This window comes from Panulirus ornatus, chromosome 9 (genome assembly GCF_036320965.1).
Source record: "Panulirus ornatus isolate Po-2019 chromosome 9, ASM3632096v1, whole genome shotgun sequence".
NCBI classification, from domain to species: Eukaryota; Metazoa; Arthropoda; class Malacostraca; order Decapoda; family Palinuridae; genus Panulirus; species Panulirus ornatus.
In genome coordinates this window covers 48,268,822-48,284,858 of record NC_092232.1, presented here as the reverse complement: position 1 = coordinate 48,284,858, position 16,037 = coordinate 48,268,822, and the positions used below count along the sequence as shown (strand labels likewise).

Below are 16,037 nucleotides of genomic sequence, written 5' to 3'. Positions count from 1 at the left end.
AGGCCTTTGTTGTCTTTTCCTAGCGCTACCCCGCACACTTGAGGGGGGAGGGGGACGATATTCCATGTGTGGCGAGGTGGCGATGGGAATGAATAAAGGCAGACAGTGTGAATTGTGTGCATGGGTATATATGTATGTGTCTGTGTGTGTATATATATGTGTACATTGAGATGTATAGGTATGTATATTTGCATATGTGGACGTGTGTGTATATACATGTGTATGGGGGTGGGTTGGGCCATTTCTTTCGTCTGTTTCCTTGTGCTACCTCGCAAACGCGGGAGACAGCGACAAAAAAAAAAAAAAAAAAAATATCTCTGCTTACAAAAGAAGATAATGCAGCAACAGTCTTTAGAACTACATATGGCCTGAGAAACTTAAGGGGGAGGGTATATCTGTTGACATTGTGAGAAGGAATATCAGAAGTTGAGGGAACAGGAAGTGGATCCTCTAGGGATGAGGAGGCATTCTGCTGGATGACTTTTTTAAATGTTTTCTCCAGACTCACCTGCCTCATTAACAATGGTTTTTGTCATAGAAGTCTCTCTTTGATTTTATAACTGACATGATTTCTTGTTCTGTTATGAATGCATGCTGCTCTAGTCCTTCAGTAAGTCCATCACATATTTTGACCATGTTGTCTGTGGGCACTTTTTTTGCAGTATTAAGAAAGTCATCTTCATCATCCCTGTTATCATGATCACCTTGATTCAAAACCATTTCAGCTGTTTCACTGTTGGTCAGTGAGTGAACAACCGGACCCTTATTATCAGTATCAAAAATTTCTTAAATATCCACTTCTTCCAGCTTACTGACAGACTCTGGAGGCCTTTTTGACATTTTCAACAATATCTTTGTACCACAGAGCAGAGAATAAGCGAAAGACATGGTTAGTAATGCACGTAGGTCTGGGGGTGATGATGGTTTGTAATAAACGGGCACCAACAGAGCATCAGAGCCCTGCATGGGCAAGTGACGTCAGGTGTGGAAGTTTCCACTGAAAATGTCATGTCGCTGCTCAAAAAGTTTTGGATTTTGGAGCCTTTTAGGTTTTGGATTTGGGATGCTCAACCTCTGTGTATTGCATTTTGCATTATTACTTTTTTCTGTTTTGTATACACTTGTCTTTTGGCAAGAGATATGGCTAATGATCTTGAAGCATAGTGATACTTATTTTATTTTTGAAGAGGTGATAGGAATGTCATTGCACAAGAAGAATGCTGCTAGGACAGAGGACTGCAAAAGATTAATTCCCACAAAAGTCACACATTGTGTGAAATGTAGGCAGTGTTCCTGCAACCACTTGTGACAGATTATGTGAACTTTTTATTGATACATTGAACCATTGATTGTTTAAAGAATGTTTTGTTTATGTTAAATTGATAAACCATTTTCACTTACTCTTCTTCAATCAGAACTTGAGACGTGTTCTGGTGGAGGTGGCATGAGTGCTTATACTCAGATGATCCTTTGCTGTTTGAGGTCAGTTTATCGTCAGGGCTGTGCACCCCCACCACCATCCTGGGATCATAAGCTTCTCACTACACTCATACAGCATGGTTATCATCCACCTAGCAACCAGGAGTGTGTTGCCAACATCCTTGCTCATGCCTGCAAGGTATCCAGGGTTTGTGCACTTGATGTTTTTTTTGTGAAGCATGATCATAGCATTAATTGGATTGACTTTGAAGTATTTAGGTACTGCTGAGTTAATATGTTTGTATTCATTGTGTATAAGTACTTAAGTATCTTCTCTTAAGTCTTATTAATTGTAATGTATAGAAATTCTGGTTCTTTGAAAAAGGCTTAATCATGTAGATATTAATGGAGTTTAGATGTTGGGCTCTCTACTTGTGAAAATGTACACATCTGGGAATATTAGATATTTATGTTTGGGTATAGTATTGGTAACATTTGTCTGCAAAGTAAGCCATTTTCGTGTATCAAATAGTAAAAGTATGTAGGAGTGTCATTTGTTTATATTGAATTTTATTTTCATACTTGCTTGCATTACTTAAAGGACTTATAGTTCTTAATTTTTTAAAGTGGTATAATAAGAAGGGTGTAATTTCAGCCCCCTTGTTCTATTTGTCTTTGTTGCCTCCTGAAACACACAGGACATACATGGATGGTATCATTCCCTATCCCCAGGATTGATATACCTTACTTTACCTTTCTGACTAAGGAGCCCCTGTTATATTCTATAGGGCCCCAGCAACACTCATGAAGCTGGCCTTGTCCACCAGGTGGGACCACAGGTCATAAAGTGTGGTGATGTGTGTCTTTGGGCAGAGAGTTGGGGCAATAGAACAATCAGTGCTCACTGTCTCCATTAAGTAGTTGCATCATGGGGGTGAGGGGTCTAGAGTTGTGTTATTTCAGTATGATATTGTAGGGTTAGTTGATGTACAGAGCATAGATGAGAAAGTCTAACTCATATGAGAGTGGGGAGTGTGGTTTCAGTTGGGTGTATGACAGGTTTGATGATATTCAAGACTGAGCTGAGAGGGCACATATTTAGTGCTCGATGGGTCATTTCGATGCTTGTATGTTTTGTCAGTTTTGAGTTTGTTGGGTGTGGGAGAATCTGTGAGTGGATGTTCCTGAAGTCAAGAACAGTTACAAATAATTGAGTGCCAATCATATTGAGGTGGGATTGTAATGGGAGGATCTTTGTTGTGTTGGTGTTGAGTGTTTATTGCTGCTTAACAGCCAGCGATTGTTCTGGGCACTCTGTTTTGTGTGTTTTGCAGCTTCGCTGTATTTGTTATTGACGGGCAGATGAGGAGTAGTTTACGATGGAGTGGATGAATTGTCTGTTGAGGATACTAAGGGATTCTTTTTCTTGTCCTGGCACCATTTTGTGTTCTGAGGGAATTTAGTTTGTTGCTTTTGTGTTGATGTTTGTGATATAGAGAGTGAATGATGTGCATGTCATATATGAGGCCTGAAATAGTTGATTCTTTGTTGAGTGGGAACTAGTGAATATTGAAATTGATGGAAGGAAGCAGTTTGTTGTCTGTTTGTTGTTAAAAGAGTGACCGAAGAATTCTCTGTAGATGCAGACATTCTGTTCTGGATAAATCACTGTTCCCCTAGTGTAGTGTAGTGTTGTATGTTTAGTGTTGCCAGTCTCTGACTGTAGTGTTCTGAAGGCCTTTAGTTTGTTGCTTTTACATTGATGGATGCAGTGTAGTGAGTGAATGATACTTGTGTCATATTTGATGTCTGGATTAGGTAGAGTTTTGTTGAGTTGGAGCGATTGAGTGTTCTTTTTGGTAGAAGGATGCAGTTGGATTCTTGCCTCTTTGGTGTTAAAATAGTGACCAAAGAATTCTGTGGAGATGCAGGCATTCTCTTGTAGGTGAATTACAGTTCCTACAGTATAGTGTAGTGTTGTATGTTTGGTGCTGCCAAATTCTGACTGCTTGAAGTTACACCACTTCACAACCTCACTATACAGAGACCTGACACATATCCCTGATGGCTTCAGCCAACACAGGTAGAGTTCAGAATTGATATCTAAAATGTCCTTTTTTTTGTTCTTTTTTGGTTACATTATAGAGAGCCAGACTTTTCATAGTTTAAAATGTTAATAGGTCAGTGGATTGTGTATCTTGATGTAATAAACATTAAAGAATTATAGAATACCACAGTATTTTGACAGTGTGAAAGCAGGTAGTTAGTATAATTGTTCCTCATTTGATAACATTTATAATGGCATTACATGTATAAATGCTCACTTATGTTGACAGTATGTAGCCTCCATATTCTGCTGTGGTCCAAATTGTTTTAGAGGTTTATCAAAATGGCACTATCTATCTGTCTGTATTTCTGATTCCTGTTCCTTCTGGGAACTCCCATCATGGGGGTTGCTACTGCAAAAGTCTCCATTTACCCCTGTTCTTACATGCCTCTCTCACATACACCATTCCATGTTTTCTTCCACCATTTCTCTTCCTCCAGCACTCTTTCATTCTTATTTCCCCATGCTACAAATGGCCCTCTCACACTGATTTCTTTAACTGTACTATCATGTGCTCATCTTGTAAACTCCCTGTTTTGTATTTTTCCCCCCAAACCACCCTAAAGTATCGTGTTTCACCCATTCTACCACTCCGCAATTCATTTCCTTTGCATTCCCTGCCATACCAAATCTTTCATACATCTCATGTCTTTCTTCATTCCATCTAGTCGTACCACATGCTCCTCTCATTTTTGCAGCTTGGATGCTTGACATCTGTGACTCATTCCATGTCCATGTTTTGGCTGCATAAGTCATGGTTAGGAGGACTTTGCTGTCCCTTGACCCTTTCTTCTTTTCCATACTGACACCTCTACTCTTCATTATATTATTAAGAGATGCAATAACTCTTCTACCATGTACCTGCTCTCTCCCTAGTTTCTCCTACCATATCACCAAACTTACCCAAGATAGCTCTTAAACATTTAAATTCTCTCACATCTTCTAGTCTTTCTCCCCCCATATCTGTAAGACAGCTGTTAGTGCACTTTCTTATTTCACTCTTTATGGTTTAGCAAAATCTATACTTTCACTGTTTCCTTCACACCATTACTTTGCTTTTACTTACATTTACTTTTGATTACCCTTGCTTATTCACATTATAAAACACATTTACAATCCTCAACTCCTCATTACTCTCGGCAAACAACACAGTATCATCTGCAAATAGTCTTGTCAGTAGCCACCATACCTCACCACCACACCAACTTTGCACCTCCTTTCCCATAGTTTTGCTTTCACCTCCTTATCACTTCATCCATAAATAAGTTAAAAAGCCTCAGTGTCATCACACAGTCCTGCCTCACACCCACATGTATACCACAACTATTGCTCAGCTTCCCATCCATTCATACATATGCATACCATCCATCCCCTTATTCCCCAACCACATATATCCATAACACATCCCTTAAAACATTCCACTCGTCTCTCTCATACGCAGTCTCTAGATTCACCAGTAATGGAGACTTTATTGCTGTGGCCACCCCTTTGAGGGAGTTCCAGTTGGAAATGGCATCAGAGATATAGATAGATCTAACATGAAGAAATTGTTGTACATGGGAAACTGAGGGAAGATGGGATAGATAGGTGTATGAAGTGGATGGGAGGGTGAGGGGGGGATGGAGTTGATAGGGGGGTAATAAAAGGTGGAGTAAATGGGAATAGATTAAACTTCACTAGCTAAACAAGAGAAGAAAGAAAGAAATGTGAAAACAACCTTGAGGCTTATAAATGAGTTTGATAAAGTTGGTATTAATTGCATTTATAATGATTTTTGGCATGACACTAGGCAGTGCAAGTGCCTCTTATTTCACTACCTTACTTTTTGATTACAATATTAGTACATCTTGAGGCTTTTGTTTTCACTTAGTAGTGTGGAAACACGCACATGACCTCCCTGGCTGGGATAGAGGAAATCGACTTACCTCTTCTGAAAGGCTGTGAGTATGTAACACCTCCTCACGTTCATATCTCAGGATAACTGACCAGTTGGGCAGAAATATGCATGAAAAAAGTATAATAATCTTGCAGGGGTGAGTCTGAATTCTGGAGATTAACAGGAAAATTAAAGAAATTCCAAATGCAGGGCATGCATTCATTTTCCCTGAGTGCAGTATATCCAGAACACAGAATCTTCATTCATACAAGTGAAAGGGTTAATGTTGGTTTGCAAGCTCAGAGTAGTTGGAGACATTTAATAAGTTTAGCGAGAAGTGTTGGGATTCAGGAAAATTTAGTAGATGTGCTTTGATGATGAGGCATGTTGTACATTGAGAAGTTAGATGATTACACCTGACCATAGATAGATTTAGAGATTATTAGGATTTATGTTTTGCTGAAAACGTATCATCTTCATTGTTCCCTGTGCATTTACAGACATGTGAGCAACAGCAGCAGTTAGTGGATGCAGGAGGAGCAGATCTTGTAGCCTGTATGCTCTGTTCTCCAGTTTCCAGAGTCCAGCTTCCAGCTTTACATTGCTTAGCTGCAATGTGTTACAAGTATGTCTCATTGCTTTTTGTCCTCTTATATTAGGTATAAGAAGTATTATCTTTAAAGTTTTTCTCTCTCCTTTTCTTTCTTAACAGTTAGATGTAATGGGAAAGCTTTTAGAAAATCACATAAAGTGAGTAATAGATGGTAATCAGATTAGGAATCCATTATTGACCCAATTAAAAGTGTCATTACAAAGGTGAAATAGAAAGATCAGTTAGGAGAAACAAAGGTAACTATTTTAGTAAAACAAAAAGTAGAAGGAAAAGGAGGAAATTCACATCGATGATGATTGAAAGTATGAATTAGAGGAATGATGTGCAAAGGTGACATAGTGTCACTAAAGGCTATCTCTCTACATCTCAGATGACTGTTCCCTTCAGTAACCACTTCCTCACATGCCCTGTTCATCGATGTTCCCATTTCTTCTCTTATTTTCCCTGTCAATATTAACATCTTTCCAAAACCTCTTTGTATTTATTTTATTTATATTTATTATACTTTGTCGCTGTCTCCCGCGTTTGCGAGGTAGCGCAAGGAAACAGACGAAAGAAATGGCCCCCCCCCCATACACATGTATATACATACGTCCACACACGCAAATATACATACCTACACAGCTTTCCATGGTTTACCCCAGACGCTTCACATGCCCTGCTTCAATCCACTGACAGCACGTCAACCCCGGTATACCACATCGCTCCAATTCACTCTATTCCTTGCCCTCCTTTCATCCTCCTGCATGTTCAGGCCCCGATCACACAAAATCTTTTTCACTCCATCTTTCCACCTCCAATTTGGTCTCCCTCTTCTCCTTGTTCCCTCCACCTCCGACACATATATCCTCTTGGTCAATCTTTCCTCACTCATCCTCTCCATGTGCCCAAACCATTTCAAAACACCCTCTTCTGCTCTCTCAACCACGCTCTTTTTATTTCCACACATCTCACTTACCCTTACGTTACTCACTCGATCAAACCACCTCACACCACACACTGTCCTCAAACATCTCATTTCCAGCACATCCATCCTCCTGCGCACAACTCTATCCATAGCCCACGCCTCGCAACCATACAACATTGTTGGAACCACCATTCCTTCAAACATACCCATTTTTGCTTTCCGAGATAATGTTCTCGACTTCCACACATTCTTCAAACCCCCCAGGATTTTCGCCCCCTCCCCCACCCTATGATCCACTTCCGCTTCCATGGTTCCATCCGCTGCCAGATCCACTCCCAGATATCTAAAACACTTCACTTCCTCCAGTTTTTCTCCATTCAAACTCACCTCCCAATTGACTTGACCCTCAACCCTACTGTACCTAATAACCTTGCTCTTATTCACATTTACTCTTAACTTTCTTCTTCCACACACTTTTCCAAACTCAGTCACCAGCTTCTGCAGTTTCTCACATGAATCAGCCACCAGCGCTGTATCATCAGCGAACAACAACTGACTCACTTCCCAAGCTCTCTCATCCCCAACAGACTTCATACTTGCCCCTCTTTCCAAAACTCTTGCATTTACCTCCCTAACAACCCCATCCATAAACAAATTAAACAACCATGGAGACATCACACACCCCTGCCGCAAACCTACATTCACTGAGAACCAATCACTTTCCTCTCTTCCTACACGTACACATGCCTTACATCCTCGATAAAAACTTTTCACTGCTTCTAACAACTTTCCTCCCACACCATATATTCTTAATACCTTCCACAGAGCATCTCTATCAACTCTATCATATGCCTTCTCCAGATCCATAAATGCTACATACAAATCCATTTGCTTTTCTAAGTATTTCTCACATACATTCTTCAAAGCAAACACCTGATCCACACATCCTTTACCACTTCTGAAACCACACTGCTCTTCTGCAATCTGATGCTCTGTACATGCCTTCACCCTCTCAATCAATACCCTCCCATATAATTTACCAGGAATACTCAACAAACTTATACCTCTGTAATTTGAGCACTCACTCACTCACTTGTGAAGGGCACAAGTGGGGAGGTGATAACAAGTAGTGGTGATGTGAGAAGGAGATGGAGTGAGTATTTTGAAGGTTTGTTGAATGTGTTTGATGATAGAGTGGCAGATATAGGGTGTTTTGGTCGAGGTGGTGTGCAAAGTGAGAGGGTTAGGGAAAATGATTTGGTAAACAGAGAAGAGGTAGTGAAAGCTTTGCGGAAGATGAAAGCCGGCAAGGCAGCGGGTTTGGATGGTATTGCAGTGGAATTTATTAAAAAAGGGGGTGACTGTATTGTTGACTGGTTGGTAAGGTTATTTAATGTATGTATGACTCATGGTGAGGTGCCTGAGGATTGGCGGAATGCGTGCATAGTGCCATTGTACAAAGGCACTATGCCTTTATATTCTCATTTGATGTCACTGATACTTCCTCATTCCTACTCTAATTTGCCATCTTTTTCAACCCCTGCACCTTCCTCTTGACCTTCTGCCACTTTCTCTTATACATGACCCAATCATTTGCACGACTGTCCTGTAATTACTGCCCATTTACCTTCCTTTTTTCCTTTCACTAGCAACTTTATCATCCCACCATTCACTACCCTTCCTCACTTGCCCACCTCCCACATTCTGCATGCCACGCACTTCTCTCGCACATGCCAGCACTACTTCCCAATATACATCCCATTCTTCACCCACTTCCTTAGTTTCATTTACTCTCACCTTTTGTTATTTTAGATTCAGTCTTTGATGATGTTTCTTCTCATAAGTCTTTTCCCAGCTTGCTCACTTTCACCACTCTCTTCCCACTCATTATGTTATAGCTTTTTCAAAAATGTAAATCTTCATGGCCCCATAAAGCAGTGATCAGACATCCCATCAGTTTCCCTTCTCAACACATTCAGATATTCACATCCAGGTTTCCCTCTTTGGCGTGCCTGTCAGTTTGTATTTAAACCAATAATGTCCACTGACCATCTTTCCTACTCAGATATGTATATTTGTGCATGTCCCTCTTTTTAAACCAGGTATACCCAATCACCAGACTTTTTTCTGCACACATCTTTGGAAACTTTTCACCATTTCCATTCACATTATTGAATACCCCATGGCCCCCAATTATAGCCTTAACTGTTTAGATGACCTGTCAGTGATACCTGGTCTCTTGCATCAAAGGTGCTGACATACTCACTCACCTGCTCCCAAAACACATGCCTTTCATTATCATTCTTCTGATAGCCAGGTACTTAAGCAATAATAATCACCCATCTCTTGCAGTCTTCTGTCATTTTTATGTACATCACTCTGGGGCTAACTTCCTTATAGTCTTGCATACTTTCCCACAACTGCTTCAGCTGCAGTGCTACCCCTTCCGTAGCTTTTGCCCTCACCTCAACCCCAGACACCATTCTTAAGACATTTTCAAATCATTCATTCCCTCTCAAGCTTTGTTTCTTTCAGAACCAGAACATCCAAGGTACTTTCCTTAAACATACTACCTATCTCTCCTTTCTTCTCAACTTGGTCAACTCCACACACATCCAGAGAAACCTAGTCTGATCCTTTGAGGATGATGAGCACTCCTCACATGGCTCCTTCTTCAGTACCATCTTTTAGAAATTGAAATACAAGTTGATTAGAATAACTTATGAATATTCTTTTCTGACTTTCCTTGGGTAAATTACTGTCGATTATGCGGTGGTGCTTCTGCCTCTGGCAAATGTATAGCAGAGATTTTGTTGTTGAAATGGAAGCATTTATCCCCTATTCCTCCAAAATGACCTCTTCTTCCAAACTATGGTTCAGCATTCCTGTTCTTAGGCCATTCTGGAAAGAGATCAGGCATATTGGGCTTGGAAAAACTCTCCTTCCTCCTACTCCTATTCAACATTTATCACTGCCCATAGCCATTGCAAGCACGTTATCCATGAAATGTGATTACCTCTTCAAGTTATCCACTGATGATGTAGGTTTGTGGCAGGGGTGTGTGATGTCTCCATGGTTGTTTAATTTGTTTATGGATGGGGTTGTTAGGGAGGTAATGCAAGAGTTTTGGAAAGAGGGGCAAGTATGAAGTCTGTTGTGGATGAGAGAGCTTGGGAAGTGAGTCAGTTGTTGTTCGCTGATGATACAGCGCTGGTGGCTGATTCATGTGAGAAACTGCAGAAGCTGGTGACTGAGTTTGGTAAAGTGTGTGAAAGAAGAAAGTTAAGAGTAAATGTGAATAAGAGCAAGGTTATTAGGTACAGTAGGGTTGAGGGTCAAGTCAATTGGGAGGTTAGTTTGAATGGAGGAAAACTGGAAGAGTAAAGTGTTTTAGATATCTGGGAGTGGATCTGGCAGCAGGTGGAACCATGGAAGCGGAAGTGAATCATAGGGTGGGGGAGGGGGCGAAAATCCTAGGAGCCTTGAAGAATGTGTGGAAGTCGAGAACATTATCTCTGAAAGCAAAAATGGGTATGTTTGAAGGAATAGTGGTTCCAACAATGTTGTATGGTTGTGAGGCATGGGCTATGGATAGAGTTGTGTGCAATTGGGTGGATGTGCTGGAAATGAGATGTTTGAGGACAATGTGTGGTGTGAGGTTGTTTGATCGAGTAAGTAATGTATGGGTAAGAGAGATGTGTGGAAATAAAAAGAGCGTGGTTGAGAGAGCAGAAGAGGGTGTTTTGAAATGGTTTGGGCACATGGAGAGAATGAGTGAGGAAAGATTGACCAAGAGGATATATGTGTCAGAGGTGGAGGGAACGATGAGAAGTGGGAGACCAAATTGGAGGTGGAAAGATGGAGTGAAAAAGATTTTGAGTGATCGGGGCCTGAACATGCAGGAGGGTGAAAGGCGGGCAAGGAATAGAGTGAATTGGATCGATGTGGTATACCGGGGTTGACGTGCTGTCAGTGGATTGAATCAGGGCATGTGAAGCGTCTGGGGTAAACCATGGAAAGCTGTGTGGGGCCTGGATGTGGAAAGGTAGCTGTGGTTTCAGGCATTATTGCATGACAGCTAGAGACTGAGTGTGAACGAATGGGGCCTTTGTTGTCCTTTCCTAGTGCTACCTCGCACGCATGAGGGGGGAGGGGGATGGTATTCCATGTGTGGCGAGGTGGCGATGGGAATGAGTAAAGGCAAACAGTGTGAATTGTGTGCATGGGTATATATGTATGTGTCTGTGTGTGTATATATATATGTGTACATTGAGATGTATAGGTATGTATATTTGCGTGTGTGGACGTGTATGTGTATACATGTGTATGGGGGTGGGTTGGGCCATTTCTTTTGTCTGTTTCTTTGCACTACCTCGCAAACGCGGGAGAAAGCGACAAAGCAAAATAATAATAATAAAATAAAACAGAAGAGCATATGACTTTCTTGCTATCTCTGCAAACCTTGTCATTACTTGTATCTAGTAAGCTTGTTCCCTCTTTTGAAGTGAGACCTGTATGGAAAATTGGAAATTTGACTTTTGGTATGATAATGTTAGCGTTTGGGTGTCAGACATTATTGATTTTGTCTTGTAGGAATATACTTTTCCTTGAATTTTTAAGTTTCAGAGAAAATTATCTATCTTTTTGATACAGCAATGAAAGAGTGTCATCCGTAATAGCCACCAAAAGTTATGGAGGGAAGGCTGTGCCAGACCTGCTTGTAGGACTTATGGCGAGGGATCGACCCCGGGACATGCAGCTTGCTGCAGCCACATCACTCAGCTTTTTGCACCGTTCTGGTGCACTGTCAGCCGATGATCCTAGAATCATATTCAAGACATTGCAATGTTTGGTAAGCATGATCCTTAGTTTTTAAAGATGGTAAATATTTAAATATTTTATGGAGTATGGCAGTAATGGTTGTTTATGTATTTGCATTATGTCTTTAAAAAAAGACAATTAATTGCACTGGTCTGCTGTAGGAAAAGTTTGTTTAAGGTAAAGAAAAGATAGGGATTTCAACTAATTCTGACTTGTACTTTAATGTTACTTAGGTAGTTTATTTTGTCTTATATAGATTTCAAAAAGCCATATAGTTCTTTTTTGTGTGATTGCAGTCGATATTAAAACTTACTGTTTTGGAGAGTAAAATAACACTTGTTCTGAATGCACTTCTGTTTCCATGAATGTAATCAGAAAGAAAACGTGGTATGTTGAGTAATTTGAGTAATTTGAATATCTGTGGTGCAACTATTCAGCACTGCCAGTCCAGCTTAATAGGTTAAGCTAATGTGAACAAAACTTCTTTTTGATCTATTTTTCATGTGAAATCTGCTTGGATTATCTGTTTTCAAGCACCAGTAGTAGTCAACCATCATGTTAACATCCCAGTGGCCTTGGTAGCATCTCTCCTTTCCAGAGACATCCTTTTGCAGCCTTTCACCCAGTTTCTAACTCACTGTGCAGTTACTGGGAAGATATCTGGATGCGAGTCAAAGCACTGTAATCTCAGGACTATGTTAAAACCTAGAATATTGTATACCCAGACATGTTTTTGACATTTTTTGTATGATCATCCAGTTTCTTACTTTAAAAAAGTTCCTTTTAATGGCCTTAGGTACAAGCAAGTCATTATTTTCATAGCTATTCAAACGCCTCTCAAAATGTGCGTCTGTGAATAGGTGTATTTTTGTGCCATTAAACTCTTCACTGAATTTTGCATGGGTAAGTCAAGGGAACTTAAAGTGATAATGTTGCAAGTCTTGGCTTTCTTTGTCTAATTTGTTTACTAAACTTTCATCAGTCCAAATATAATGTGACAGTGTTAGGAGGACTCTGTTCACCTTGACAAGTATCTGTGCCTTAATATCCATAGAGTCTGGGGCGAACTGTTCAGTCCTGAGCCAATATCTTCAAACATAATGTAGGGCAATGCAAACCTCACAGCCAAAATAAGTTTGGTGAATTTTTTTCATTATTCTTAATACTTGATTGCCAATTCCTGCATTAGTGTGGTCGCTCTGGGAACAGATGAAGAACGACTGCATTCGCTCTCATCTTTTCTGTAGCTGTCACATGCAGTGCACTGAAACCACAGCTCTCTTTCAACAACCAAGGCCTTACATACCTTTCCATTGATTATCCCAGCTGCTTCACACGCCCTGGTTCAGTCTCTTAAGAGCATGTTAACTTCTGTGGACCACATTGCTCCAGTTCACTCCCTCCCGTGCACACCTTAACCTTTCTGTGTGTTCAGGCCCCAGTCACTCAAAATCCTTTTGACTCCATCCTTTCATCTCAAATTTGGTCTGCCCCCTCTTGTTCCTTCAATTTCTGGCAAATACATCCTCTTTGTTAACCTCTCCTCACTCATTCTTTCCATATGTTCAAACCATTTCAGCAAACCTTCAGCTCACAGCCACACTCTTCTTAGTACCACACACCTCTCTTTTGCCCTCTTATTACTGAATCAAATCACTTCACACCACATATTGTTCTGAAACATTTTATTACCAACACTTCCACCTTCATTACCCTTGTCCACATATCCTCATCTATAACCCATGCTCTCATCTATGTAACAATTTTGGAACTTAAAACATACCCATTTTGTCATAGAGAACAATCTCTTTTTTCACATTCTTCAGTGCTCCCAGAACCTCCACCCCTTCAAACTTCCTGTGACTCTCTTCTGGTTCTGTGGTTCTATTTGTTACCATGCCTGCTTTCAGGTATAAAACACTTCACTTCTGCCAAACTGCCAAACTTTTTCCATCCAAACTCACACCCCAACTAACCTGACCCTCAATCCTGCTAAACTCTTAACTTTGCTTTTATTTACATCTGCTTTCAATTTCTTCCTTTCATGCACTCTAACAAACTCAGTCACCAGCTTTTACAGTTTCTCACAAAAATCTACCATGAGTGCTTTATCATCAGCAGACAACAACTGACTCAATTCCCAAGTCCTCTCATCCCCTACAGACTGCACATATGCCCCTTTCTTCAAGACTTGCATTTGCCTCCATTACCACCCCATCCATAAACAAATTAAACAGCCATGGAGACATTACAAACTCCTACTGCAGGCCACCCTTCACTTAGAAGAAGTCACTTTCCTCTCCTCCCACTTGGACATATGCCTTATGCCCTTGATAAAAACTTTTCACTGCTTCTAAAAGCTTTCTTCCCATGCCATATATCCTTAAGACCTTCCACATGGCATCATATGCTTTCTTTGTATCATAAATGCCATATACAAATCTTTCTGTTTCACAAACATTGTTTAAAGCAAACACCTGATCTGCATATCCTCTATCACTTCTGAAACCACACTGATCCTCTCCAATCCAATGCTATTCACATGCCCTCACCCTTGCAATCACTTCTCTCCCATACAGATTACTAGGTACACTCAACAAAATTATACCTCTGTAGTGTGGACACTCGCCTTTATTCCTTGTCCATATGCAGTGGCACTATGAATGCATTCTGCTAATCCTCATGCACCTCACCATGATCCATACATGCACAGAAAGTCGTAAATAACCAGTCATCAGCACAGTCACACCCATTCTTAGGAAATTCAACTGTAATACCATTCACTCCAGCCACCTTGCCACATTTCATCTTATGTAAGGCTTTCATCACCTCTTCTTTTTTCACCAAACCATTCTCCATGACTCTCACTTCACATGCCACTCTGACCCAAAAATCCAACATCTGCCACCCACTGATCAAACACATTTAACAGTCCTTCAGAATACTCTCTTCATCTCCTCCTTACTTCATTACTATCTTTTACTTCTTCCCCTTATGCCCCATTCACTGATGCTCCCATTTTTTCTCTTGTTTTTCACATCATATTTATCTCCTTCCAAAACATCTTGTTGCCATCTCATTTGCCATCTTTTAAACCCCTGCACCTTTTTCTTGATTTTCTGCTGCTTTCTCTTCATATCTCTCCCAATCATTTGCACCCCTTTCTTGTAAGTACTGCCCATATACCTCTCTTTTATCTTTCACTAGTAACTTCACTTCTTCACCCCACCACTCACAACTGTTTCTAATCTGCCCACCTCCCACCTTACACATTTCATGTGCATCTCTTGCACATGCCAGCACTGCATCCCTGAATATCTACCATTCCTCACCCATTTCCTTGAGCTTTGTTTACTTTCACCTTTTGTCATTTTACACATCTCTTTCTGACACTTGTTCTCACAATTCCCTTTTCCAAGCTCATTTATTCTTACCACTCTCTTCTCACCAACATTGTTTCCTCATCTCCAAAACCTGTACAGATCTTCACCTCCACAAGGTAATGATTAGACATCCCACCAGCTGCCCCTCTCAGTACATTCACATCCAAAAGTCTCTCTTTACATGCCTATGAATTGGTATATAATTCAGTAATGCCCAATGACCATCTTTTGTACTAGTAAGTGTCTGCTTGTGTATCTTCCTCTTTTTAGATCAGGTATTCCTAGTCACTACTCCTTTTTCAGCATACAACTCCATATGTTGTTCACCATTTCTTTTAGCTGTACCAAATGCCCTATGCCCCTAGTTATACCCTCAACTGCCACATTACTCATCTTGGCATTTTAATCATCCATCTTTGATACCCAGACTCTTGCATCAAAACTGCTGACACACTCACTCTTCTGTGCCCAAATCACTTGCCTCTCATGATCTTTCTTCTCTTGGTCAGGCACATAATCACTAATAATCAGCCATCTTACGCTATTCACTTTCATTTTTACCCACAGCAGTCTAGAGCTCATTTTCGCAGACTCATTCACTCACTCCCACAACTCTTTCTTCAGCAATAGTGCTACCCTCTGCTTTGCTTTTGTCCTCTCACCAGCCCATGACTTTACTTCAAAAACATTTTCAAACCATTCTTCCCCTTAATCTTTGAGCTTTGTTTCACTCAGACCTAAATCATTCATGTTTTTTTGCTCAAAGATACTACTTATCTTTCCTTTTGTCATCTTGGTTACATCCACACACGTTTAGACACCTCAGTCTGAGCCTTCGAGGAGGATAAGTTGTCCTTGCTTGGCTCCTTTGTCTGTTCCATATTTAGAAATTGAAATACAAGAAGGTGAGG

General features: G+C 40.5%; 1 protein-coding gene across 4 annotated transcripts in view; it reads left to right on the top strand.

The window, feature by feature from the left end:
- Positions 1 to 16,037, top strand: part of LOC139750396 (armadillo repeat-containing protein 8-like) — an 86,391-nt gene that overhangs the window by 28,055 nt on the left and 42,299 nt on the right. For 3 of the 4 annotated variants that reach the window (XM_071665140.1, XM_071665138.1, XM_071665139.1), the window contains exons 4-6: positions 1,416 to 1,627; positions 5,903 to 6,027; positions 11,576 to 11,774. In XM_071665140.1, coding sequence (XP_071521241.1) covers positions 1,416 to 1,627; positions 5,903 to 6,027; positions 11,576 to 11,774 — 536 coding nt within the window. The remainder of the gene's footprint in view (positions 1 to 1,415; positions 1,628 to 5,902; positions 6,028 to 11,575; positions 11,775 to 16,037) is intronic. The other variant, XM_071665141.1, reaches the window with a different exon arrangement.